This window comes from Mauremys reevesii, linkage group 17, assembly GCF_016161935.1.
Source record: "Mauremys reevesii isolate NIE-2019 linkage group 17, ASM1616193v1, whole genome shotgun sequence".
Lineage (NCBI taxonomy): Eukaryota > Metazoa > Chordata > Testudines > Geoemydidae > Mauremys > Mauremys reevesii.
Genome location: NC_052639.1, coordinates 363343 through 388796, shown reverse-complemented (window position 1 = coordinate 388796; position 25454 = coordinate 363343). Strand labels below are relative to the sequence as shown.

General features: G+C 50.2%; 1 protein-coding gene across 2 annotated transcripts in view; it reads left to right on the top strand.

The window, feature by feature from the left end:
- LOC120385141 (alpha-2-macroglobulin-like protein 1) overlaps positions 1-25454 on the top strand; it is a 60033-nt gene that overhangs the window by 11128 nt on the left and 23451 nt on the right. The window contains exons 1-8 of one of the 2 annotated variants that reach the window (XM_039504247.1): positions 7611-7786; positions 7912-8026; positions 9095-9204; positions 22262-22426; positions 23538-23768; positions 24193-24256; positions 24403-24548; positions 24940-25089. In XM_039504247.1, coding sequence (XP_039360181.1) covers positions 7625-7786; positions 7912-8026; positions 9095-9204; positions 22262-22426; positions 23538-23768; positions 24193-24256; positions 24403-24548; positions 24940-25089 — 1143 coding nt within the window. In that variant the 5' untranslated portion in view covers positions 7611-7624. Of the gene's footprint in view, positions 1-7610; positions 7787-7911; positions 8027-9094; positions 9205-22261; positions 22427-23537; positions 23769-24192; positions 24257-24402; positions 24549-24939; positions 25090-25454 lie in introns of those variants that run through there. The other variant, XM_039504246.1, reaches the window with a different exon arrangement.

The window sequence follows — 25454 nt, the reverse complement described above, 5'->3', positions numbered from 1 at the left end:
GGTTGACTGTGTGTTGTGTGAAGAAATACTGCCTTTTGTTTGTTTTAAACCTGCTACCTATTAATTGCATTTGGTGACGCCTAGTTCTTGTCAGGGGCCGCTCTAGGCATTTCGCCGCCCCAAGCATGGCACAGGCAGGCTGCGTTCAGCGGCTTGCCTGCGGGAGGTCCACCGAAGCCGCGGGACCAGCGGACCTCCCGCAGGCAAGCCGCCGAAGGCACCCTGCCTGCCGCCCCCGCGGCGCCGACAGAGCGCCCCCTGCAGCTTGCCGCTCCAAGCACGCGCTTGGCGTGCTGGGGCCTGGAGCCGCCCCTGGTTCTTGTGTTATGAGAAGTAGTAAATAACACGTCCTTATTTACTTTCTCCACACCAGTCATGGGTTTATAGACCTCTGTCTTATCCCTCCTTAGGTTTCTCTTTTCCAAAATGAAAAGTCCCAGTCTTATTAATCTCTCCTCATATGGCAGCCGTTCGATACCCCTAATCATTGTTGTTTCCCTCTTCTGAACCTTTTCCAATTCCAATCTATCTTTTTTTAGATGGTGCGACCACATCTGCATGCAGTATTCAAGATGTGGCCATACCTTGAATTTATATAGAGGCAATATGATGTTTTCTGTCTTATTATCTATCCCTGTCTTAATGATTCCCAATGTTCTGTTTGCTTTTTTGACCTGCCACTGCACATTGAGTGGATGTTTTCAGAGAACTATCCACAATGACTCCAAAATCTCTCTCTTGAGTTGTAACAGCTAATTTAGACCCCATCACTTTATATGTATAGTTGGGTTCTGTGTTCCCTGTAAACTGCGAGAGATGAGAATTAAGTGCCACCCAGCTAATTAGCAGAGCAGCCAGCAGCATGTATTCAGGTGCCCCTCCCCCCATTTTGCTCCATCCTGCAGCTGCTCCCGGGAGCCGGGACCCTCCTGCTCACTGTGCAGAGCAGGGGGGTGGGTGCTGATGTCATGGTGTCCCCCTTCCCCTGCACCCCATCTCTATAAAACAGGGCAGAGGGGACAGCCTGGCTCAGGAGGACTAGGATCATAGAAACATAGAATATCAGGGTTGGGAGGGACCTCAGGAGGTTCTAGTCCCACCCCCTGTTCAAAGCAGGACCAATCCCAACTAAATCATCCCAGCCAGGGCTTTGTCAAGCCTGACCTTAAAAATCTCTAAGGAAGGAGATTCCACCACCTCCCTAGGGAACCCATTCCAGAGCTTCACCACCCTACTAGTGAAATAGTGTTTCCTAATATCCAACCTAGACCTCCCCCGCTGCAACTTTAGACCATTGCTCCTTGTTCTGTCATCTGCCACCACTGAGAACAGCCGAGCTCCATCCTCTTTGGAACCCCCCTTCAGGTAGTTGAAGGCTGCTCTCAAATCCCCCCCTCACTCATCTCTTCTGCAGACTAAGCAAGCCCCGTTCCCTCAGCCTCTCCTTGTAATTCATGTGCGCCCAGCCCCCTAATCATTTTCGTTGGCCTCTGCTGGAGACTCTCCAATTTGTCCACATCCCTTCTGTAGTATGGGGCCCAAAACTGGACGCAATACTCCAGATGTGGCCTCACCAGTGCCGAATAGAGGGGAATGATAACATCCCTCGATCTGCTGGCAATGCTCCTACTAAAACAGCCCAATATGCTGTTGGTCTTCTTGGCAACAAGGGCACACTGCTGACTCATATCCAGCTTCTCGTCCACTGGAACCCCTGGTCCTTTTCTGCAGAACTTCTGCTTAGCCAGTCAGTCCCCAGCCAGTGGCGTAGCCAGGTTCTAAGAGCAGGGGGAGCAAACATAAAAAAGGTGCCCCCCTTGGCTCCTCCTCTGGCCACGCCCCCTTGGCTCTTCCTCTGGCCGCTCTGCGCCCCCCCCCTTGGTTGGCTCCTCCGGCCGTGCCGCCTCCACCCATTGCTCCTCTGGCCATGCCGTGCTGCCCCCACGGCCTCCCCCATGGCTCCTCTGGCTGTGCTGCCCCCCCATGGCTCCTCCGCTCATGCTGCGGGCTGCCATGCTGTGCCCCCCCATGGCTCCTCCAGCCACGCTGACACCCCCCCCCCATGGCTCCTCCGGCCATGCCGTGCTGCCCCCATTACCCCCCCATGGCTCCTCCAGCCATGCCGCCCCCCGCCCATGGCTCCTCCGGCCGTGCTGCATGCCCCTTGCCTGCAGGAGCCCAGTGCCGGTGTAACGACATAAACAGCTCCTGCTCCCAATTCCCTATTTTGGGTGTACTGAGCATTCTCACCCGAACTGAGCATGCCCAGTAACCTTTGCTGTTGCCACTGCCCTCTCTCTGCCGGCCCGGCAGGACAAGCTTCAGAGCAGAGCATGGGCCCTGTCCGCTGGCGCCATGGTAACCCCTAACTAAGGTGCCGCTTTTGGGAAAAAGTGCTGAGGAGAAGCAGCTGCTTCCCCTGCACCCCCCCAGCTACGCTCCTGTCCGCAGCCTGTAGCGGTGCATGGGACTCTTCCTTCCTAAGTGCAGGACTCTGCACTTGTCCTTGTTGAACCTCACCAGATTTCTTTTGGCCCAATCCTCTAATTTGTCTAGGTCACTCTGGACCCTATCCCTACCCTCCAGCATATCTACCTCTCCCCTCAGCTTAGTGTCATCTGCGAACTTGCTGAGGGTGCAATCCATCCCATCATCCACATCATTAATAAAGATGTTGACCAAAACTGGCCCCAGGACCGACCGCTTGATACCGTCTGCCAACTAGACATCGAGCCATTGAGCCCGACAATCTAGCCAGCTTTCTATCCACCCTATAGTCCATTCATCCAGCCCATACATCTTTAACTTTCTGGCAAGAATACTGTGGGAGACCGTATTAAAAGCTTTGCTAAAGTCAAGATATATCAGGTCCACCACTTTCCCCATATCCACAGAGCCAGTTATCACATCATAGATGGCTATCAGGTTGGTTAGCTGCTGTCCTCTGAATGATGAGTGGCTGAGTGCCTTTCTTAAAGAGACAGTGAGGGCACTGTTTCTCAGATTTCCCCAGCAGCCAGCTCACAGAGTCTCTGTCTCTCTCCCCATGCCCAGGTACCCCATCTTCACAGAGCTGGGGAGGGGAGACAACAGGGCTCAGGACAGAGCAGGAGAGCTTTGTGTTTTAAAGAGACAGTGCACGGCTTTCCCCAGCAGCCAGCACACACACTGTCTCTGTGTCACAGACACTTACACTTAAATTTAATTATGTGAGTATTGAGTTCTAAAATGCCTAACCTGTCCTGGCTGGAGTAATTATTCCTATGGTAACTTTTTAAAATATATATTAGATCTTGGTTATTTATTTCTACTGGTGGTGCACATAGGCACATACCTCGGTAAACATAACAAAATTTATTCCGCACATGGATGGAAAAAATTAGAGGGAACATTGGTTGGGATTATGTTTTCCAATGTGCATTACTTTGCATTTATCAACATTGAATTTAATCTGCCATTTTGTTGCCCAGTAACCCAGTTTTGTGAAGTCCCTTTGTAGCTCTTCGCAGTCTGCTTTTGACTTAACTAACTTGAGTAGTTTTGTATCATCTGCAAATTTTGCCACCTCACCATTTACCCCTTTTTCCAAATCGTATATGAATATGTTGAATAGGACTGGGCCCAGTACAGACCCCTGGGGGACACCACTATTTACCTCTCTTCATTCTGAAAACTGACCATTTATTCCTACCCTTTGTTTCCCATCTTGTAACCAGTTACCAATCCATGAGATAACCTTCCCTCTTATCCCATGACAGCTTACTTTGATAAAGAGCCTTTGGTGAGGAACCTTATCAAAGCCTTTCTGAAAATATAAATACATTATATCCACTGGATCCCCCTTGTCCGCATGCTTGTTGTTCCCCTCAAGGAATTCTAGTAGATTGGTGAGGCATGATTTTCCTTTAGAAAAACCATGTTGACTCTTCCCCATTAAATTATGTTCATCTATGTGTCTGACAATTTTGTTCTGTACTATAATTTCAACCAGTTTGCCCAGTACTGAAGTCAGGCTTACCAGCCTGTAATTGCCGAGATCACCTCTGGAGGCCTTTTAAAAAATTGGCGTGACATTAGCTATCCTCCAGTTATTTGGTACAGAAGCTGATTTAAAGGACAAGTTACAAACCATAGTTAATAGTTCCGCAATTTCACATTTGAGTTCTTTCAGAACTCTTGGGTGAATGCCATCTGGTCCCGGTGACTTGTTACTGTTAAGTTTATCAATTAATTCCAAAACCTCCTCTAGCGACACTTCAATATGTGACAATTCCTCAGATTTGTCACCTACAAAGGACGGCTCAGGTTTGGGAATCTCCCTCACATCCTCAGCTGTGAAGACCGATGCAAAGAATTCATTTAGTTTCTCCGCAATGGCCTTATCATCCTTGAGTGCTCCTTCAGCATTTCGATTGTCCAGTGGCCCCACTGGTTGTTTAGCAGGCTTCCTGCTTCTGATGTACTTAAACAAATTTTTGCTACTACTTTTTGAGTCTATGGCTAGCTGTTCTTCAAATTCTTTTTTGGCCTTTCTAATTATATTTTCACACTTAATTTGCTAGAGTTTATGCTCCTTTCTAGTTTCCTCCCTAGGATTTAACTTCCATTTTTTAAAGGATGCCTTTTTACCTCTCACTGCTTCTTTTACTTTGTTGTTTAGCCACAGTGGCACTTTTTTGGTTCTCTTACTATGTTTTTTAATTTGGGGGATACATTTAAATTGAGCCTCTATTATGGTGTCTTTAAAAAGTTTCGGTGCAGCTTGCAGGGTTTTCACTTATGGCGCTGTGCCTTTTAATTTCTGTTTAACGCACTTCCTCATTTTTGTGTAGTTCCCCTTTCTGAAATTAAATGCTACCATGCTGGGCTGCTGCGGTGTTTTCCCCACCACATGGATGTTAAATTTAATTATATTGTGATTACTATTGCCAAACGGTCCAGCTATATTCACCTCTTGGACCAGATCCTGTGCTCTGCTTAGAACTAAATCAAGAATTGCCTCTCCTCTTGTGGGTTCCAGGACTAGCTGCTCCAAGAAGCAGTCATTTAAGGTGTCAAAAAAACTTTCTCTCTTCATCCCTTCCTGAGGTGATATGAACCCAGTCAATATGGGGATAGTTGAAATTCCCCATTATTATTGAGTTTTTTATTTTTATAGCCTCTCTAACCTGCCTGAGCATTTCACAGTCACTACAACCATCATGGTCAGGTGGTCAGTAATATATCCCTACTGCTATAATCTTCTTATTAAAGCATGGAATTACTATCCATAGAGATTCTGTGGTACTGTTTGGTTCATTTAAGATTTTTACTTCATTTGATTCTACTCTTTCTTTCACATATAGTGCCACACCCCAACCACCACGACCTGTTCTGTCCTTGCAATATATTTTGTACCCTGGTATTACTGTGTCCCATTGATTATCCTCATTCCACCAAGTTTCTGTGATGCCTATTATATCAATATCCTCATTTAATATGAGGTGCTCTAGTATACTCATCTTATTATTTAGACTTCTAGCATTTGTATAGAAGCACTGTAAAAACTTGTCACTTTTTAGCTGTCTGCCATTACATGATGTAATTGAATGGAACTTTTTTTTTCATTTGACTGTTTCTCATCAGATCCTACCTGTATTTTATCATCTTCCATCCTCTCTTCCTTACTAGGACATAGAAAATCTCCATTAATAGATGCTCCCCTAAGCAATGTCGCTGTCTGAATCACGTGCTCCTCCGTACTTGTCGACTTTCCCCCAGGCCTTAGTTTAAAAACTGCTCTATGACCTTTTTAATTTTAAGTGCCAGCAATCTGGTTCCATTTTGGTTTAGGTGGAGCCCATCCTTCCTGTATTGGCTCCCCCTTTCCCAAAAGTTTCCCCAGTTCCTAATAATCCTAAACCCCTTCTCCCTACACCATCGTCTCATCCACGCATTGAGACCCTGCAGTTCTGCCTGTCTAACTGGCCCTGCATGTGGAACTGGAAGCATAATGTCACCATGGAGGTCCTGGACTTCAATCTCTTACCTAGCCTAAATTTGGCCTCCAGGACCTCTCTCATATCCTTCTCTATGTCATTGGTATCCACATATACCACGACCACCAGCTCCTCCCCAGAACTACACAGAAGTCTATCTAGATGTCTCGAGAGATCTGCAACCTTCACACCAGGCTGGCAAGTCACCATACAGTTATCCCAGTCATCACAAACCAAGCTATCTATGTTTCTAATGAACAGTTGAGTTCCCTCCCCTAGAGAGGTATCCTCAGGGCGAGAGGATACCACGACATCATCTGGAAGGAGGGTCCCAACTATGGGATCATTTCCCTCTGCTCCAGTTGGATGTTCTTCTTCCCTGAGACTTTCATCCTCCTCAACAGCACAGAGGCAGGTGTGGGACTGTTCTACTGTGTCCCGGAAAGTCTCATCTGTGTACCTCTATGTCTCCCTCAGCTCCTCCAGTTCAGCCACTCTGGTCTCCAAAGCCCATACACAGTATCTGAGGGCCAGGAGCTCCTTGCATCGAATACACACATAGGCCACCTGCCGTAGGGCAGGTAATCATACATGCTGCCTTGGATGCAATAACCTGGGTAGCCCCGACTCTGTTGCTGGACTTTTCCCTGCATTCCCTTTTTACTACTGAAGCTTGGTCCTTTGTTGTTGTTTTGGTTTTATCAGGGGGTGGTTTGGGCTTTAAATTTAAAGAATGTTAAGAGTATCTATCCCCCCAGCTCACACTCCCTGCTCTAAACTCCCTCGCAAAACTCCCCTGTTAGCCGCTCCTGTTCACTAGCTCCTCTGGTTGCTTAGGAGCAGGCTTTTTAAACCCCTGGTTTTCCTGAGTAGCCCTGCCCCCTGGTTAAGGGTTGATGGGGGCTAAAGGGCTTAGGGATCGTAGCCTCCTTAAGCAGCTCTCAGCCTTGCCTAGCAGGCCGCTAGGCTCAGCACAAACAGACCGTATGGTATATTTCAATCAAGCAGCAAGCACACCACAAACACACACACTGCAGACAACTGGCAGCTGTGTCGCAGGGCTCAGAGACTTCTACGCCCCCCCCCGCCCCCACCTTCACCACACTATCTCAGTGCCTCACTTACCCTCCTAGCCCCCGGGAGGCGGGGCAGGCTCCTGTGCCCATTGTACAGATGGGGAACTGAGGCACGGAGATGCTCAGGGTCCGTCTGCGCAGCAAAAACCCTGCGGAAGCGTCTCCCAGCCCAGCTCTGCTGCCTGGGGCTTGCACCGTGGTGCTAAAGGGACAGTGTAGATGCTCGGCTGGAGCCTCCCTGGGTCTAGTGCCTGGACCCAACCATTGACCTGCTGGTTCTAGCCCCGCAGCACAAGCGGGATCCGCAGGGCTGGGCTCAGACTCGCGGCCGCAGGGGGTTTCTGCTGGAGCCGTACTCAGAGGGACTTGCAGGCAGCCTGTGGCAGAGCAGGGACTCTCCAGACTTAGGCTAGTGCCCCAGGTTACGGGGCCGCCCGTCCTCATCAGCAGCTCTTGTTAGGTGGGGGCAGATCTCCCCGAATGCTCTCAGTCCCTGGGGGCCTGGGTGGGGACAATTGGAATCAGCCAGCGTTACCATGACGATGGGGGACCAGCACCAGGGGATCTGTGATGGTCACGAGTGGCCAGAGCCTGTTTTATGTCTGTGATGGGCACAAGTGGCCACCCACAACAGCGCCAGCTGCACAGCGCCCCCTAGTGCTGCACTGGGGTACCAGGGTCAGGGCTGACTCCAAGTTGAGAGTGCCCCCTGCTGCTGACTTCAGCACCCAGGTTCTCTTTGAGTGTCTCCCGTCCCAGCACTAACCAGGCCAAGCCCGATGAGAGACCCGCTGAGCTGACACCTGCGGGGCCTGGTGCAGAGCTGCTGCTAACGGGCTCTGATTCTCTCCCTGCAGACTGACAGCAATGGCTGCTTTTCCAGAGAGGTGGGGACGGCTCTCTTCAACCTGACCTACTCTGGCTACAAGCGGCGCTTTCAGGCCTACGCGTCTCTCTTGGAGGAGGGGACAGGTAAGGTTGACAACCCTCCAGGATTGGCCTGGAGTCTCCAGGAATTAAATATTAATCTTTAATTAAAGATTATGTCATGCGAAGAAACCTCCAGGAATACTTCCAACCAAAATTGGCAAGCCTGGGAACAGGTGGGACTGAAATCAAGCACACGTGCACGCCCCCAGCTCTGAACCCCCAGGGGCAGAGGGGCTCACTTGCACATGTGATAGGCATTCGTAGCCCAGCTGCTTTAGCGATGGGCCCACAGGTAGCGTTGGGGGTTTTGGGTCTGGGGTTCTGGTTCAGCCCATTCACTGGGATCGATCCCTCATGAGAAGTTCAGACCTGGGCACGTTCATGCAAAGACTAAACACCCTCCCGCGAGTGGCCTCTGGCTGTGGACTGAGCTGGCAGAGCGGAGTGACGGCCCAGCCTGTGTCGCTGGGCCCTGAGTCACGGCCTCAGTGACGTTAGCGCTTAGCGTTCAAAACGGCAAGTGCTAATCGCTTAGTAACGAACCCAGATAACTCCACATTTAACCCAGAAGAATCCTGATTTCCAGAGCAGCCGACACCCGTTTGGCTGAAAACTGTAACTGTGGGGTGGCTACAACCTTCCCCTCGGGTGCTGACATCAGCGATGGCAAAGTGGCTGGAGGAGAGCGGGTCCAGAACAGCAACAGATCACTGGGCACTTCTGAAAATGGCCCTTTCTGGGGGCAGGCCCTGTGCCGAGAGGCCTGTGTGCGGGGTCAGCTCTGGGGCCGCTCAGTAAGGAGCTCTCTGCTGGGGAAAGGGCCGCAGAGCCAGGAGACCCTGCTGGCAAATGTCACGTGGCTGGTTTGGGATTAAGCCCCATGGAAGGTGGATCTAAATTTTCTAGTTTCTAGATTATCCAGGAAAATCTTTCTCCACCCCCAGCCGAACCTCCCAGATTCTCCCCCAATCACACCCTCCACTCCATAGTGAGAAGGGGTAGAAATGGCTGGGCGGATTGTTATGGAGAGAAAAATGGGACATAGCCTGAACTCTGGTGTCACTCTTAGCACCAGCACCTTCCTCCTATCGTCCCTCCCTCTCCTGCTAGGGGTGGAGCTCAATGCAACCAAGAGCTGTGACATCGTGTCTGAAATCGCTACGGTGACCTTTGAGGATGCTGACGAGACTTACAAGGCTGGAATCCCCTACACTGGCAAGGTAACGGGATTACCGGTGTGACAGAGTGGGATATGTCTGTACCACACTGTAACCTCCATTGATGTTGACTGCTTGCCGGATGTACTGCACTTCTGGTGCTCATGTGCCCCATGCACTGGAGATCGGATGCGTTAGCTGTGTTCTCCATGTCCTCAAGCCCCCCTTCCCGAGGGCACGATGGGGGTTGAACAAGCAGCCTACCCTCAGTTCCTTCTCACAGCCTCTGGCTGAGAGCCAGAGCCAGCAGCAGTGTCCGGTCTCCTGCTCCGCTGAAGTTTTTCTCTTTATATTTTGTAAATAGTAATATTTGATAGTTAACAATTTTTACAGGAGATAATGGTTTAGTTAGTTAGGTCCCTCTCCTCGGAGCAAAGAGTGTCGGCCATACTTACAGGGTGGTGGAGTCTAGCCTGGGAAGCAGGGACTCTGAAAAACACTTGGGGATTGTGATGGATAACATCCGAAGAAGTGGGTAGTCACCCACAAAAGCTCATGCTGCAAAACTTCTGTTAGTCTATAAGGTGCCACAGGATTCTTTGCTGCTTCAGCTGAAGACAAGCTCCCAGTGTGACACTGTGGCCAAAAGCGCTAATGCGATCCTGGGATGTATAAACGGGGGACTCTCAAGTAGGAGTAGACAGGTTATGTTACCCTGGCAGCCATCTCTTCCACCTCTAAGGCTGTGCCTGCCCCGGTTAGCAACCTCGAGCGTGATGGACGCCATCCTGCCAAGGAGCATGGGAGTAGATCTCCTCCTCAGGTGTCTGCTACGTCTCCTCTTTCTTTGTCACTTAAAAAGGGTGGCTCGAGGCCAATCCCTGGTCCCTCTGGCGCCCAGAGAGAAGGAGTCCTGAGTCCTTGGTTCCTCTGATGACTGATCCCTTGGCACTGCAGGGAGGATTTCGTGTCTAATAGGATCCTGCAAGCATCAGTCCTGGGTCCAGTACTACTCAGTATTGTCATTTAATGACTTGAATAATGGAATGGAGAATGTGCTTATAAAATTTGCTGATGACACCAAGCTGGGAGGGGTTGCTAGCACTTTGGAGGACAGAATTCAAATTCTTAACAACTTTGACATATTAGAGAATGGGTCTGAAATCAATAAGACGTAATTAATTAAAGACAAGTGCAAAGTACAACACTTAGGGAGTCAAAATCAAATGAACAATTACAAAATGTGGAATACCTGGCTAGATGATAATACTGCTGGAAAGGATGTGTGGGTTACAGTCAATCACAGATGGAATACAAGTCAACAGTGTGATGCAGTTACAAAAAAGGCTAATTTCATTCTGAAGTGTATTAATAGGAGTGCTGAATGTATAGCACAGGAGGTAATTGTCCCATTCCAGTCAGCACTGGTGAGACCTCAGCTGCAATCCTGGGTCCAGTTCTGGGTGCCACACTTTAAGAAAGATGTGGATAAATTGGAGACAGTCCAGAGGAGAGCAACCAAAATGATCAAAGGCAAATGACCTGCCGTATGAGGAAAGGTCAAAAAACTGGGCATATGTAGTCTGAAGAAAAGAAGTCTGAAGGGCGACCTGAGGACAGTCTTCAAATATGTTAAGGGCTGTTATAAAGAGGATGGAGATCAATTGTTTACATCTCCACTGAAGGTCAGACAAGGAGCTTAATCTGCTGCAAGGGAGATTTAGATTAAATACACCTCTACCTCGATATAACGCTGTCCTCGGGAGCCAAAAAATCTTACCGCGTTATACCAAACTTGCTTTGATCCGCCGGAGTGTGCAGCCCCCCCCCCCCCGAGCGCTGCTTTCCCGTGTTATATCTGAATTTGTGTTATATTGGGTTACGTTATATTGGGGTAGAGGTGTATGAGGAAAAACTTCCTAACTATAAGTGTATTTAAGCTCTGGAACACACTTCCAAGCGTGGTTGTGGACAGGGCCGGCTCCAGGCACCAGCATTCCAAGCTGGTGCTTGGGGTGGCAAACTGCAAGAGGCGGCAGTCCCTGTCGTTTTGCCCTCAGCCAGCACGCCGAATTGCCATCGTGGGCAGGTGGGGGGTGGGCAGTCCGTGTGCCCTTATGGCGGCAGGCGTGTTTCCGCAGTGGCGGCAATTCGGCGGCAGCTTCGATGTTTAGCTGTCTGCTGTGGCTTCAGCTAAACATAGCAGCTGCCGCCGACTTGCCGCGGCCGCGGAAACACGCCTGCTGCCCTAAGGGCCCACGGACTTCCCACCCCCCACCCGCCTGCGGCGGCAATTCCACGCGCTGCTTGTAGTGGTGAAAGCTGTAGAGCCGGTCCTGGTTGTGGAAACCCCATCACTGGAGGTGTTTAAGAACAGGTTGGGCAAACACCTGTCAGGGATGGTCTCGTCTGGGTTTACTTGGTCCTGCCTCAGTGCAGGGGGCTGGACTAGATGACCTCTCAATGTTCCTTCCAGCCCTACATTTCTGTGATTCTGTGATGTTCCTCGGGCACCCTTAAGATCAGCCCATCTATTAGAAGAGTTTTCAGCCTCCACTTCTTCTTGTGGAGGTAGTGAAGGGGGCTCAATATTCTGTTCCACTAGGGTACCCTTTTATGGTCCCTATGTATTAGAGAAACCCTTTAGGAATAAGGGCAGATATAGGCATGATTGCACTAGACCCTCTGCTTGTATCCACCTACATGGCTTCATTCCCTTTACTGGTATGGCCAACGTTCCTGGCCTTACTAGCCCCCGTGGTCTCATGACATTCTAAACACATAGCCAGATCCACTTGAGGGTGAGGTATTCTTTGAAGGATCAACTGGTTGTGCCATAGACTTCTCAAGCTTCTGACATACAGCTCCAGATGATGCAGGAAGTTATGCCCCAACAGCTACTTGCTGGGGCAATTGGGGAACATCCTCATCGTCAGATGAAGTCATAGCACCACCTCCTACATCTCTATTGGCAAACGATAAAATGTACCAAGAGCTTCTGCAGTGCATGGTGGAGGCATTGGGGATCCCAATGCAGAGTGTCCAGGAAAAGGGACAAATTGCTGGACATTTTACACACTCCTTTGCCTGAGAGACTTGCAGTTCCTATAGAAGGGCATTTTTGTACCAGTCCATTTATTGTGGCAGACTCCACCATCTTTACCACTTCTGTCAAAGAAGACATAAAAGCAACGTCAAGTCCTTCCTGTAGGATTTAAATATTTCTGTTCTCAGCCTCCTCCTGGGTCTTTAGTGGTGACTGCAGCAGAGTCAATGACTAAACCACAATCTTCTAAGACCACCCCATGAGATAAGAAACTGAAAATACTGGATCTCATGGGAAGAGCTACTCATCTGTGAGTTACAAGTTTGTGTGGCAAATTTTGATAATTTCCTTTCCTGTTCTGACCATTTGAACTGGAACAAGGCCATTGAGGTCCTGGAGAAACATCCTTCTGAAGCCAAGGACAAATTTCGGGGTCAGTTAATAGTTAAGGCCTCATTCAGCACCAATAGATGCGGTGGACCCCACTTCAAGATCTATGGTGACAGCAGTCACCAAGCATCGCCCATCATGGCTACAGTGCTCTGGGCTGCCAAGGGACGCTGGAAATACATTGGACGTTCTTCCCTTTGAGGGGAGTGAACTTGAAAGTGCAAAACTGGCTGAAGTGTTTGTGACGCTTCCCAAGGTTCCCCAGGCTTGTGAGGCACCTCGCTACCACCTGCTCTTAGCGTGAGAAGGCCTAGACCGAGCCTGCCGGGACTCAGTTCCCTGACCAGCAACACAGGCTTTCTTCACAGGTTAGCAATGGGCACGCTCCAGCCCCCAGTCCTCTGAGCATCCCCTATAGTGTCCGGCCCCTTCTCCACTGGGCACTCACAGAATTACCAGGCCCACTGCTCCCAGAAGACCAGTGCACCACAGCTTACTAGTTATACCTTAGATCCCAGCTCCAATTAACACACAGAACTTAGATTTATTACAGAGCAAGCAAGTGGGTGTTTATTTAACAAAGCACAGAGATCCCTATGCCAGTAAACCAAAGTATTGGAAACAAGGGGTTAAATATACAATAAAATCATAAACACATTCTAGAGCCTGAACTCAGTTAACAAGATGCCCTTTTGTCTAATAAGGCACTGCTTACCCCAAGTCCTCTTCTCACGGCATTTTTCAATCAGGAGGGCTGAGACCTTTCTTTCATGCGGTGAAGACCCTGGCAGCTGGCCTCCCCGGTCAAGGATAACTGGGGGTTCATCGGCACCCCAGATATGGTTCCAAATGTTCATTGCGTTTACTCCTCAACAGGATATCCCCTGCTGCTTTTCTTTTTTCCCGCCGCTCTCACAATCTGTTGATTAGCATTTTGCTCAGACTGTAAATGGTACCCCGCTGTGAACCACTCAAAACTCAGTTTACACATGAGTGGCCAGAGAGAGAGAAGCATCTCTTCCCTCCCTGCCTGACAGGAGTATGTGGATCACCTTTTGGTGACCTGCATTAACTCACAGACCTAGAGAACATATTTTTAATACATATACATAACTCCTCATATGTTTTCCATACACACCTCTCACAATTGTTAGGATGACCAGTGTGACACGGGCTTTCATTAAAGACCTTACATGACACTCTTTGGCAAACTAGTACATAGTGTGACATTAGCCAAGGTACAATCTAGACCAATGAACAGATCTGTTCCCTCAATTCTCCAACCTAGGGTACCTTTTACACTGCTTCGCTGTGAGAGCTACCACTCCTGGTCTGCTCACACCCAGCCTCTAGCATGTAAGTTACTCCCAGTTATATTGTATGAGTGCTATGGCCAGCCACTCTTGAATTACACTGTAGAGCAACCCCAGAAAATTCCCAGTCCCACACTTTACCCCAAAAATGTACGTCTTGTATTGCCCGGTGTCCTCTTGTACAATACAAGCTCGTATAAAGTCTCTAATTTTATTAACAGGAAATGATATGCACAAATCCTGTTTTCTCAAATGGAGTTTCCTAAAAACTTCAATCCAAACACCCAGTTTTAAATCAAAGAGTAAAATAAATTTATTAACTACAAAAGATAGATTTGAAGTGATTACAAGTAATGAGGCCTAAACTTCAGAATTGGTTACAAGAAAATAAAAGTAAAAAGTAACTAATACCTAACTTAACAAGCTAAGTATATTCAAAGCAAAGGTCTCTCTCACTACATGTTACTGGCTGAATCTCTTTCAGTGTGGATCCATCCCCAGTCCAGTGCTGCTTCCTTTGTTCTTCAGGTGTTGTCAATACTGTGGGTAGAGAGAAAGGGAGACATCATTTGGGGCATCTGCTCTCCTTTCTTCTTCTTTGAGAATTATCTCCAGCTGAAGATCAGGAGACAGAAAGTCTGTTTGGATGGGAACCTCAAGCTGTTTCTGTCTCGAGATGTAGATTTTTTCCCCACATCCTCTCTCCTACTGAAGAGTGGCCACTTAACCAAGTGATGGTCCATTTGATTTCATTGACACCTGGCTTAAGAATCAGCTATGCTTTTATCTCTGGGGAACCGGTTTGTGACTGCCCTCCGGACATGGAACATGTCTTATTAATACCATACAGTAGAATCTTATAACTTTACATACAATGTTGCCACACATTTCACTGGGAAAATAATGACCAACACAGTATGAGTTTTCCAATGATACCTCACAAGACATACTTTGTACAAAATGTATCATAGTCTTGTAAACAGGATGAACATAAGGGTACAGACTGTCACACAGACATCCCAGACTAAGGGGCTCCTTAGACCCTTCTTCCTTCTGTGCTCTCTACTGGTTGCCACAAAGTGGGCCTTGGGTCCCAGTGTTACACATGCAAAAAGATTTCCCGCCACACTCCCTGGGTATTTATACCCCACAGATTGAAAGGAAGCAGTCTCGTCCATTTCAGAGACATCCTGTTACTGCTCCATTCTACCACACCTACCAGAGGTCTTCAGAGCAGTCCAGAGAGAAGCAACATCCTCACAAACGAAACCTGACTTCTACAATAACTACGGCTCTTAGCCCTCCCCTCTCTTCCCTGAAGCAGTGAATTTGACATTTCCATCAAGAGCTGCCAACCAGTCTCAGATGACTTTACCCTTTCCCACCCCATTTGCAGACCATTCACATTATTTCCAGGAAGTCTGGACCCATATTACCACTGATCAGTGAGTACCTACTGGAGGTAATTCAACAAGTGTACTTGATCCAATTCCAAGTCCTCTTGAACCCTGATCCATCTTCCCCGCCCCACCAGGGACTCCTCCCATGCAAGGTTATTACATCAAGAGGTTCAGTCACTCATATCTCTGGGAGCAACAGAGAAGGTTCCTCAGCTGTTTCAGGGACAGTGGGTTTATTCCCACTACTTTCTGGACCCCAAGAAGTCAGAAGGTTGGTGTCCGGTATTATACCTCAGGGATCTGAACACTTTTGTATGCCAATGTGCCATGATGATCCAGCCAAGGTGTGATGGACTCCATCCCTGATTTGGTCTCTCTCTCCCTCTGTCTTTTGTCCACCCCAGTGAAAGCAGCTGAGTCCCTCGGAAGGGCTGCCTCTTCCTGATTACCTGACATCTTGTTCCCTTTGTTCTCCAGCTCAGTTCACATGTCCCACCCACTGGAGTTTCCTGCTTTTAGGTGCGCATTGTTCAGTTGTGGGACATCTCTTTGTTTCGCTGGACCTTCTGGTGATTTGGGTTGGTTCCAGACCGTTCTTTAATGACCCTATTCATTCCACCCAGATAACTAGGTGACACACATACCTCATGCCTCCTGCACACCTCTAGGTTGACTGGGTAGCAATACAGAGCACAAAGGGAAACTGAGATACAGATAGGCTTCCTGAAAATATTACAGAAAATTCCCTCTTTGTCACAGCCAATTCAAGCTTCACATGGTAAGTATCTCCTCCATGCTTCCTTCCCTGGATCCTCTGGACTATTCTGCAGCTCTCTGTCTGCACCAGGCATATTTCTATATTTCCATCCGTTCAGCACAGAGGAAATATCTGTTTTTTTGTGTGGGCAACACACACTATCAGTACAGAGTGCTGCCATTCTGGCTATCAACAGCTCCAAGGACTTTCATGAAATGCCTGGCTATGAAAGCAGCCCATCTTAGAAAGAACAGCATCTTAGAGTACTGTACCTCAACAACTGGTTGGTGCAGGGTTCGTCTCCCAAACTGGTCACAGAAAGCATTCGATAAATCTTGACACTGTTCTCCACTCTGGGACTAACGATAATCAAGGACACGTCTCATCTAATTTCCACTCTGAAAATGGGATTCATTAGAGCCTTAATAAACTCTGCTGCAGCAAAGGCCTACCTGCCACAGCCAGCTTCAACAACACATTGGCTCCGATCACTCCAGTGCAGACCAAGTCGCAAACCACAATGAGGACACGCCTCGGTAGTGAGACGGAGTGGCCTCCCACTTAATCTGAGGGGGAGGAGTCACTCAGTAGACCCTGGTGGATGCAGTCAGGCCGAGATTTCCCCTCCCGTTGGAAGTTAAGGGGTGGGACAGGAAGTATAAAGGGCGGGTTCTGGAGTTATGTTGGGCCACCACTGGAGGAGGCAGACATCTCCCGTCTGCTCCCAAGGCTGGAGATTGAAGAGTCGCCCCACCGAGCTGAAGAACGGCCAGACCTGCCAGAGCCATCAGCCGTCCGAGGCACAGAGAAGCCAATGGGACTGCCGCTAGCTTTGTACCCAGAGGAAATGGAGGATCCCCGCAGATTCGGGTACATCGTGGGGGGACGGTTGGAAGTGGCCCAGGGACAGCCGACCCCAGCCTGGCTGCACTGCTGCCAGACACCCAGTCAACATATTGTAGCTGGATTCCTCGCTGACCCAGTGGCGGAACACTCCGCCACTGTTAGGGCCCTGGTCTGGGACCCAGTGGAGTCGGGAGGGCCTGGGACCCCCTACCCTCTGCCTCCCCCCCTCGGGGTGGCAGCCTCCCCATCTTAGGCCATGAGGCCTGTGTTTGTCTGCCATCTTCCTGAGCCAAGATGTCAGGCCATAGACTGTCTACTGCTCCACCCCGCCTCAGAGGTCAGAGAACCCCCCTCCTGAGCCCATAGACTCTTTGGTGCTCCGCCTAGCCTGAGGCCTGAGCCCCTACACTGCTTGATGCTCTGCCCTGCTCGAGGGTCTGGGCTCCTAGACTCGTTGCAGCTCTGCCCCTGCCTAAGGTCCAGAGCTCACAGACTGCTGGTTTACTCTGCCCTGCCTGAGGGCCAGAACCCACTGATTGCTCGTTGTCCTGCCCTGCCTGAGGGCCAGACCTTAGACTGCTTATTACTCTGCTAATTCCCTGACTCTGGGTGACACCTCCTACTGACCCAGAGCGGGAGGACCCAGAGCTAACCCACTACAGTCTCCAATTGCTGGGTCATATGTAGGGCCCTACCAAATTAACAGCCGTGAAAAGCACATCACAGACTGCGAAATCCGGTCTTCCCCCATGAAATCTGGTCTTTTGTGTGCTTTTACTCTACACTATACAGATTTCACAGAGGAGACCAGCATTTCTCAAATTAGGGGTCTTGACCCAAAATGGAGTTGTGGGGGTGGGGGTCACAGGATTATTTTAGGGCGGGTCACGGTATTGCTTTCCTTACTTCTGCGCTGCCTTCAGAGCTGGGTGGCCGGAGAACATCAGTCACTGGCTGGGCGCCCAGCTCTGAAGACAGCGCTCCACCAGCCGCCGTGCAGAAGTAAGGGTGGCATTGCCATACCATACCCTCTTTATTTATGTGCTGCTAATGGCGATGGCTCTGCCTTCAGAACTGGGCTCCCAGCCAGCAGCCACTGCTCTTCAGCTGCCCAGCTCTGAAAGCAGCGCCACCACCAGCAGCAGCACAGAAGTAAGGGTAGAAGTACCACAACCTACCCTACAATAACCTTGTGACCCCCCCCAACCTCTTTTGGGGTTAGGACCCCTACAATTACAACACCGTGAAATTTCAGATTTAAATAGCTGAAATAATGAAATATACAATTTTAAAATCCTGTGACCGTGAAATTGACCTAAATGGACCATGAATTTGGTAGGGCCCTAGTCATATGGCTTCATGCACATTGGTGACTCCATCCACCAGACTCACCAATTAGGTTGTCTGCAGTGTACACAGCAAAGGTGTGAAAGTGCAGATTCCACAATACGTCCTGAACTCCTTCAACTGGTGGAATGACCCGGAGCAAGTTTGCAAGGGTGCGCCTCACTCACCTTATTGCTCACAAAGTCCATCCTGACCCAGGCTTGTGCACTGGGATGAGCAGCTCATCTCGAGACCCTAACAGTTGAACATTCTGGAACTCGGGGCCATCTGACTTGCTTGCATGGTTTTTCCACCCCATATCAATGGCCAGAACATCCAGATAATGATGGACCATACCACTGTGATGTTCTATGTAAACAAAGAAGGAAGGAGCAGGTCCATCCCGTATGTAGAGAGGCCATCCTTCTGTGGAACTGGTATGTATGTCACAACGTTAGGATTTCTGAAATTTATCTGCCAGGTCTACAGAACATGCTGTTGGATCCTCTGAGCAGACACCGGTTGTAGAATCATGAATGGTCCATAAAAGACTCAGTTATGAGATCCATTTTACATTGATGGGGAGCTCTTCACACAGATCTGTTTGCGACTAAGCATGACAGAAAATGCAACACCTTGTGTTTCACAGGGGGGCAGAGTCTGGCTTCTCAAGCAGATGCTTTTCTAGTGCTCTGGACTCAGGGACTACATTATGCTTATACTCTCGTTCCTTTGATACACGTGTCTTACAGAAAATCAGACAGGAGAAAGCCTTGGTCATACTGGCAGCCCCAGCTTGGCCAGACAATACTGGCATCCAGAACTCAAATCTCTGTCACTGTCCTCTCCAGTTGTACTACCTCTGTGTCCGGACTTAGTCAGCTGTTGGTGTCCCAAGGCCTAAGTAAACCAAAGTTGTGACTTTGGGCCTGAGTGAACCAAAGTTCTTCCATGCTGTAAACTTTAACCAGCCTAAAATGCTAACAGCCTAAAAGCAGAATATGTGAGAGTCAGCTTTTCTAGCAGACAGCTGCGGTCCTGCTTAAACTAGCAAAAGTAGTGATAAGGGGGGGAGGAAAGGGGGAGAAGTCTTCATGTGCCTGAGCTGACAAGGCCAACAGATAAACATGTGGATGAGAACTTTTCTAACACGCTATAATGTAATGCCTAATGTAGCTGTTGTTGAAAAGGGAGGGGTAGAGGGGGAATGAAACAAAAGGCTTATACAGACAGCTTGACATATAAAAAGGGGAACTTGCTTGTTTTTGTTGCGCTGGATTTGAGATACTATTTCTCCTAGTGCCTGCTTTGAGATCTCAAATAAACTTGGTTTGCTTCTCCACCCTGGTGTGTTAATTAGTGCGACGCACACCGGGCAACGAACTCCACTGCTGCCTCCTCGGGCCGTTTGGCCGGTAACAGATCTGTTCTTCACCCAGACCTGATATCACTGCATCTGACGACATGGAAACTGCCTGGTTACTGGACTTAGAAAAAACTTGTTTTGCAGATGAACAAAACATCCTAGTTCAGAGCAGAAATAGTCCAGTAGGGTGTACCTAGGCTGCGATATGGACACACCTCTCTGCATGGTCATCTCAACACAATCTGCTCCCAACAGGGCCATCGATTCCTGATATATTTCAATATTTGCTGTCCTTGAAAACATCTGGACCATCTGTAAGCTCAGTACAGGTTCATCTGGCGGTGAACTTGCCGCATCATCCACCAGCCCAACATTATACAGTTTTCTCTCACCCTAAAGTAAACAGAGTCTTTCTCCCAGAGCAACAGCCTCCTCCATTATGGGACCTTAATATGGTGCTTATCTGACTGATGGACCATCTGTTTGAGCTGGTCTACGCTGGTCTATGAAGACTTCATTCCTCATAACATTTACATCAGCTCAAAGGGTTGACAGATTACAAGGTCATCATAGCCTGTCTTTCATAAAGATAATGTGGCATTTAAACCACATCCTAAATTTCTCTCAGAAGTGGTTTCAGACTATCATTTAAACCATTTCATACCTTTACCTGTATTCTTTCCTAAGCCCCATTCCTTGAGGGGTGAAGTGGCTTTTACACATTAGATGTCCTTCAAGCCCTGTCTTTCTATCTGGAAGACAGAGCTTGAAGGGATAGGATAGATAACAAGACAGAAATTATCCAAATGCCTCTATGTAAATCCATAGAACATCCCCATCTTGAATACTGTGTACGGGTCTGGTTGCCCCATCTCAAAAAAGATATATTGGAATTGAAAAAGGTACAGGAAGGGCAACTAAAATGATTAGGGGTATGGAACAGCTTCTGTATGAGCAGAAATAAAAAAAACCCACGAGGTGTCTCTTCCAAACTGAAAAGTCCCTGGGGTGAAGGAATTTCAATGCAGAGGGTTTCCAAGTGGGTGTCCAGTTGCATTACAATAGTTTATGAGAGAGAATTTAGAACAATCTGGGCAGGTTAAATTACATTCTATAAGGGCTCAGGTAGCTTCCACTGCTTCCTTGTAGGGTGTTTCTTTAACCGATGTGTGTAGCTGCTACATGGTGTAGTGTACATACTTTTACCAGACACTACTCAATTGTGAAGCATCTTCTGATGCTTGGTTCGACAAAGCTGTATGATAGAATGTTTCAGTAGACTCAGTCCTCTCCAGCTTTATGATACATTGTGAGTCACCAGAAATGGAGCGAATATAGACAAGCACTTGGTGGAGAAAAGGAAGTTACGTACCGTTTTTAAGATGTGTTGTTTAAATGTTCTGCACAATCCACCTCCATTTCCCCTTTACTGACAAGTCTATTGTTATGGTCTTGACAGTTGGGATGGAGCCAAAGGGTTGTTTGGCAGCTCCTCCCCCTTTATGCCCTGGGTAAGGGGGTGCCCAAGGGAGGTATGCAGGGCGCAGGCACAACCAATGGCCACTGGTGGCTAAATCATTCAGATCTGCATCACATGGGGCACATATGCACCAGAAGTGGAGCACATATAGGCACCACATCTCAAAGAACTCCGGTTACTAACAGGTAGGTACCGTCCCTTTGTATTTTGTGCTGTGCACACACGTAAATTTGCGCAAGGTAGATTATCGAATTGCATTCTTGACAGGTGCCCAGCCTAGAAAAGGTATGCGACACTTAGCTGAAGGACGATCCTAGAGAAGATCTCAAGATGGCAATCTAGCGCCATCAGTTTTGATTGTTTCTCAACTACTGGCCCACCCCCACAGAACAATGTTTTTTCTACCAAAGGGCCTGCAGGTGGGGTGAGCATGTCTGGGGGAGGGAGAAGGAGTTTTCCAGCTGAGCACATAGCAGGAGGGTCCAGAGAGGCTCTACTTAAGAGGGGTCACTGCTCTGTGCAAGCCGTGCCGACCATCACCACGTGCCAGAAGGCCTGGCTGGAGACAGACAAGCCGGGAGGGATTCTGCCCAGCCTGAGCTGTTGACAAGCCCCAGAGTCAGAGTCAGAGTGAGGTCAGACTAGAGAAGGGTGCTCAACAGCACATTTGTTCTTTGGCAAAGATCTGTAACTCTTGAGCCGTCTGTGACTGTGGTTTAGAAATTCCTTTGTTACACCCGGGTTCCTTACTTGCCTACCGCATTGTCCCTCAGGGGTTAATCTTAAAGCCCAACCTGGCCACCATCCAGCTGGGACTCAGAGGGAATGTGTGTAAGCAAAGCAAGGGGGCTGGGAGATCTGAGGCCCTGGTTAATTCAGGGCCTGGGGGTGGCTGGACTGTAGAGTCCAACATCCCAAGGGAGGGCTCAAGGGTTCAGACAACCTGTTACCCCTCAGTGCTCACCCCAGCACCCTCAGCTATTCCAGTCCTGTCAAAACTTCTTCCCAGATCTGCTAATGCCCCTCAGTCCTCACCCCAACACCCATCCCAGCCCTGGGCTTTCCCAGAGCATCTCAGGGCTGGATCACACTGTCCCTTTCTGCCCCCAGCCAGCTCTTTAGCCGCTGGTGGGCAACACTCTCCCAGGAGTCTGCTCCCCTGAGTTGTGCGTCTCCTACTTTCTCTCCCGGCTCAGATGCTCCTGAAGGCGGCAGGTGGCTCTGCACTGAAGAATGAGAAGCTGCAGCTCTTTGTTAGCTATGGAGATGTGAAGCAGGACCAGACCTTCCTGACGGACGAGTCTGGCAGAGCCTCCTTCGAGCTGGACACCTCCGGCTGGACTGGGAGGGTCACTCTGAGGGTAAGTAACGGGCATCCCAACATCTGTGGGGATCCTGCACTCCAGCCTCTGATCATCTCCTTTCGGCTGGACTGGACACCTGCACTTGACGTATGAGGACACCCAGAACTGGGCCCAGCAGCTCAGCGGTTGCTGCATTGCCTCTGTCAGGCTGCCCCATTCGAACCACTGGGGTTTTCCATGTCACTTTTGTTAAGTGCTAAGAAATGTTGTTTCTGCTGCGGTTACGCTGTCTAGGCTGCTAACCTGTTACAGCTGCTCAGTGCTTCTGTTCTTGGAGCTCCAGTGTTATCAGCACTAGCAGAGAGTGCAGCTTGCTAATTCAGCAGACCTCAATGTTACTCATAAAGAAAGATCACAGGCACAGTTCACTGATGAAGGCACTTGGCTAGGTTTATGGTCCACGAAGCACGGTCCTAGCGCCCTGGTTCTGTGGTTGCAGGTACACTAACATATGTATGCTCATGACAGTGGACCAGCTCAGTCAGCAGCGGGACTGTCTGCTGCTTCCTCAGCTGGACAAAGGTGCCCTTCTTATGACTTCCCCTTTTATACATTGATGCAAACAAGTTACATATGACACTCCTGATATGGTTAGTTACCAACCCTACACCTTGTATGGGCTGGTTCAAACAAAACATCCCCATTCACTATTCTGTCATTCCATTCTTATCTTACTTTGGGTCGGCGTGTTCCTGTACCATCTCCAAGGATTGTGTTTATGTCGTTACGTGAGAACTCTAGGTTAGGGTTTACCTGTACTAGCCTTCTGGAATGTGTTTACATGAACACCTAGTACTTCTTAGGAAAGCCTGTGTTTTAGCAACACTAGTCATATCTTTACCATGTACCAGACAGTGGACTTGTAAGCAAGCGTCTGAGTTTTGCTCATAGCATGGCCTGGCTATGTTGACTGTGGTTCAGGCCTCAGGTCTTACACCAGGCCCAGTGCTCCAGATTCTCTCTCTCTACTACAACTCTTATGGACACAGGGTGAGGGGTCTTAATGAAGAAATCAGTTGGCAAAGCCTGCCTTGCCCTGGCGGCATTCCTGTCCTCTGCTAGGCACTCTGTATCCCTGATGATCCCCATCGCTCTCTCTATCCCCCAGGGGCACTTCAAGCAGGTGGATGGCAGCTCTGTGTTTGGAAGAGTCTCTCCCAGTTATCCGGATGCCCATCGTAACCTGGAGCCCTTTTACTCCAAGAGCCAGAGTTTCCTGAAAATCCGCTGGCTGGGAGGGGTGCTGCCCTGCGACCAGGCCCAGCAGCTCCAGGTGGATTACATCATTGCTAGGGAGGCCCTGGGGAATGGGTCCAGGAGCCTGGATTTCATCTTCCTGGTGAGCCCGTCCTGGGAGACTGAAGTGTGTGTGTGTGTGTCTGTCTGTCTGTGTGTGTGTGTGTGCGTATGAGCATGAGGTACGGAATCAGCGCTGTGACCCCACGACAGACCAGTGGGCAGTAGGACAGTTCCTTTCAATGAAAAGGGCGGGGCTAGATCAGGACGGGGCTTTTCCACTTTCCCCACTAGGGCTCTGGTTCCAATCTGGCCCCAGAGCAGGGGCTGTCTGGCCTGGGGGGGCTGGGGATTGGGATACCTGCCTGAATGTTCTTCCTTGCATCCCCACCTCTGCTGGCTCAGTCCATGGGGAGGAGAGGCCGCACCCTGCCCCGACTCCGGCCTGCGTGGCCATCCCCACGTCGGGACGTTTATCAGCCCTCCATATAGCGTCTGCTCAGTGACTCCCGTCTCCTCCTCCGCAGGTCGTGGCCAAGGGAGCCATCGCCAGGATCCTCCACAAGGGGCTGGACCTCAGGGAGGGGGCTGGTAAGTGGCGGGGGAGGGGTCTGTGCAGATGATAGGGGGCGCTCAAGGGCGACTGGGGATTGAGCCCCCTGAGCAGGGGCCGGGCTGGGGGAGGGGGCTCTGCTGGTTGGGCCTGACTTCCCCTGGGTGTTTCCCACCGTCCCTAGGGCTGAAGGGCTCCTTCTCGGTGGAGCTGCCCGTTGGCGCTGACCTGGCACCCGCTGCCAAGGTGCTGGGTTTCACGGTGCTGCCCGATGGCGAGATGGCTGCTGACCGCGCCCCGCTGCAACTGGCCAAGTGCCTCCCGAACAAGGTGAGCCTGGGGCTCGGGGCGGAGGAGCCTCTGGGTGGGGGTATCGCTCCCTGCCCCATAACAGGAGCCATGAGCAGGGGCATCGCTGGGTGCCCCCAGCCCCTCCCTTCCTGGCCTCACAGCAGCGCCAGGGTCGTTGCACCCCCATCCACCTCAATCGCTCTGGGGTGTCTATGAATAACTGCAGCTCCCTGAGCCGTCCCACGGGGGCGCTGAATAAGCCTGGGCTGCCTCAACCCCCCACCCCCAGCAGCAACCCCCAAAGCCCCAGCCCTTCAGCCAGTGGGGCCGGAGTGACACTCGGTGCCTGCCCCCCTGACCCCCCACCCGGGCCTGTCTCCCCCTGCCCCGGGGTCTATCCCCTCCCCTGTGACGCGCTGTGCTTCGCCAGGTGAAGCTGGCCTTCTCGCAGGACCGGGCCCTGCCGGGCTCAGAGCTCCAGCTGCGGGTGCAGGCTGCCCCCGGGTCCCTGTGTGCCGTCCGCGCCGTAGATCAGAGCGTGCTGCTCATGAAGCCCAAGGCCGAGCTCAGCGTCGACACGGTGAGTCCAGAGCAGCTCGGCTGCTCACCCGACCCCTCCCGACGAGTCCTCCCCCCTCACAGGGAGGGCGATGCACGGCCACTGGGGGACACCCCTCGAGGCCACCTCTCCCAGTCTGAGGGCTGCTCCCATGGCACTTGTCACCCCCTAACTCTGGGGGGTCCCCGCTTGCCTTCCCTGTTCTCCCATAAGCCCTTGCAGTGCCCTCCTCCTGGCACCCCTTCCCCCTGGCTCCAGCTGGGAACATGGAGCTCGGAGCTGAGATAATGGCCGGGGTAACCGGAGCTCGCTCTCCAGAGCAGACTGGTCCCCAGGGGCAGGGGCAGGGGCAGGAGAATTCCCTGCCCCCCATGTACAGCAGGGGA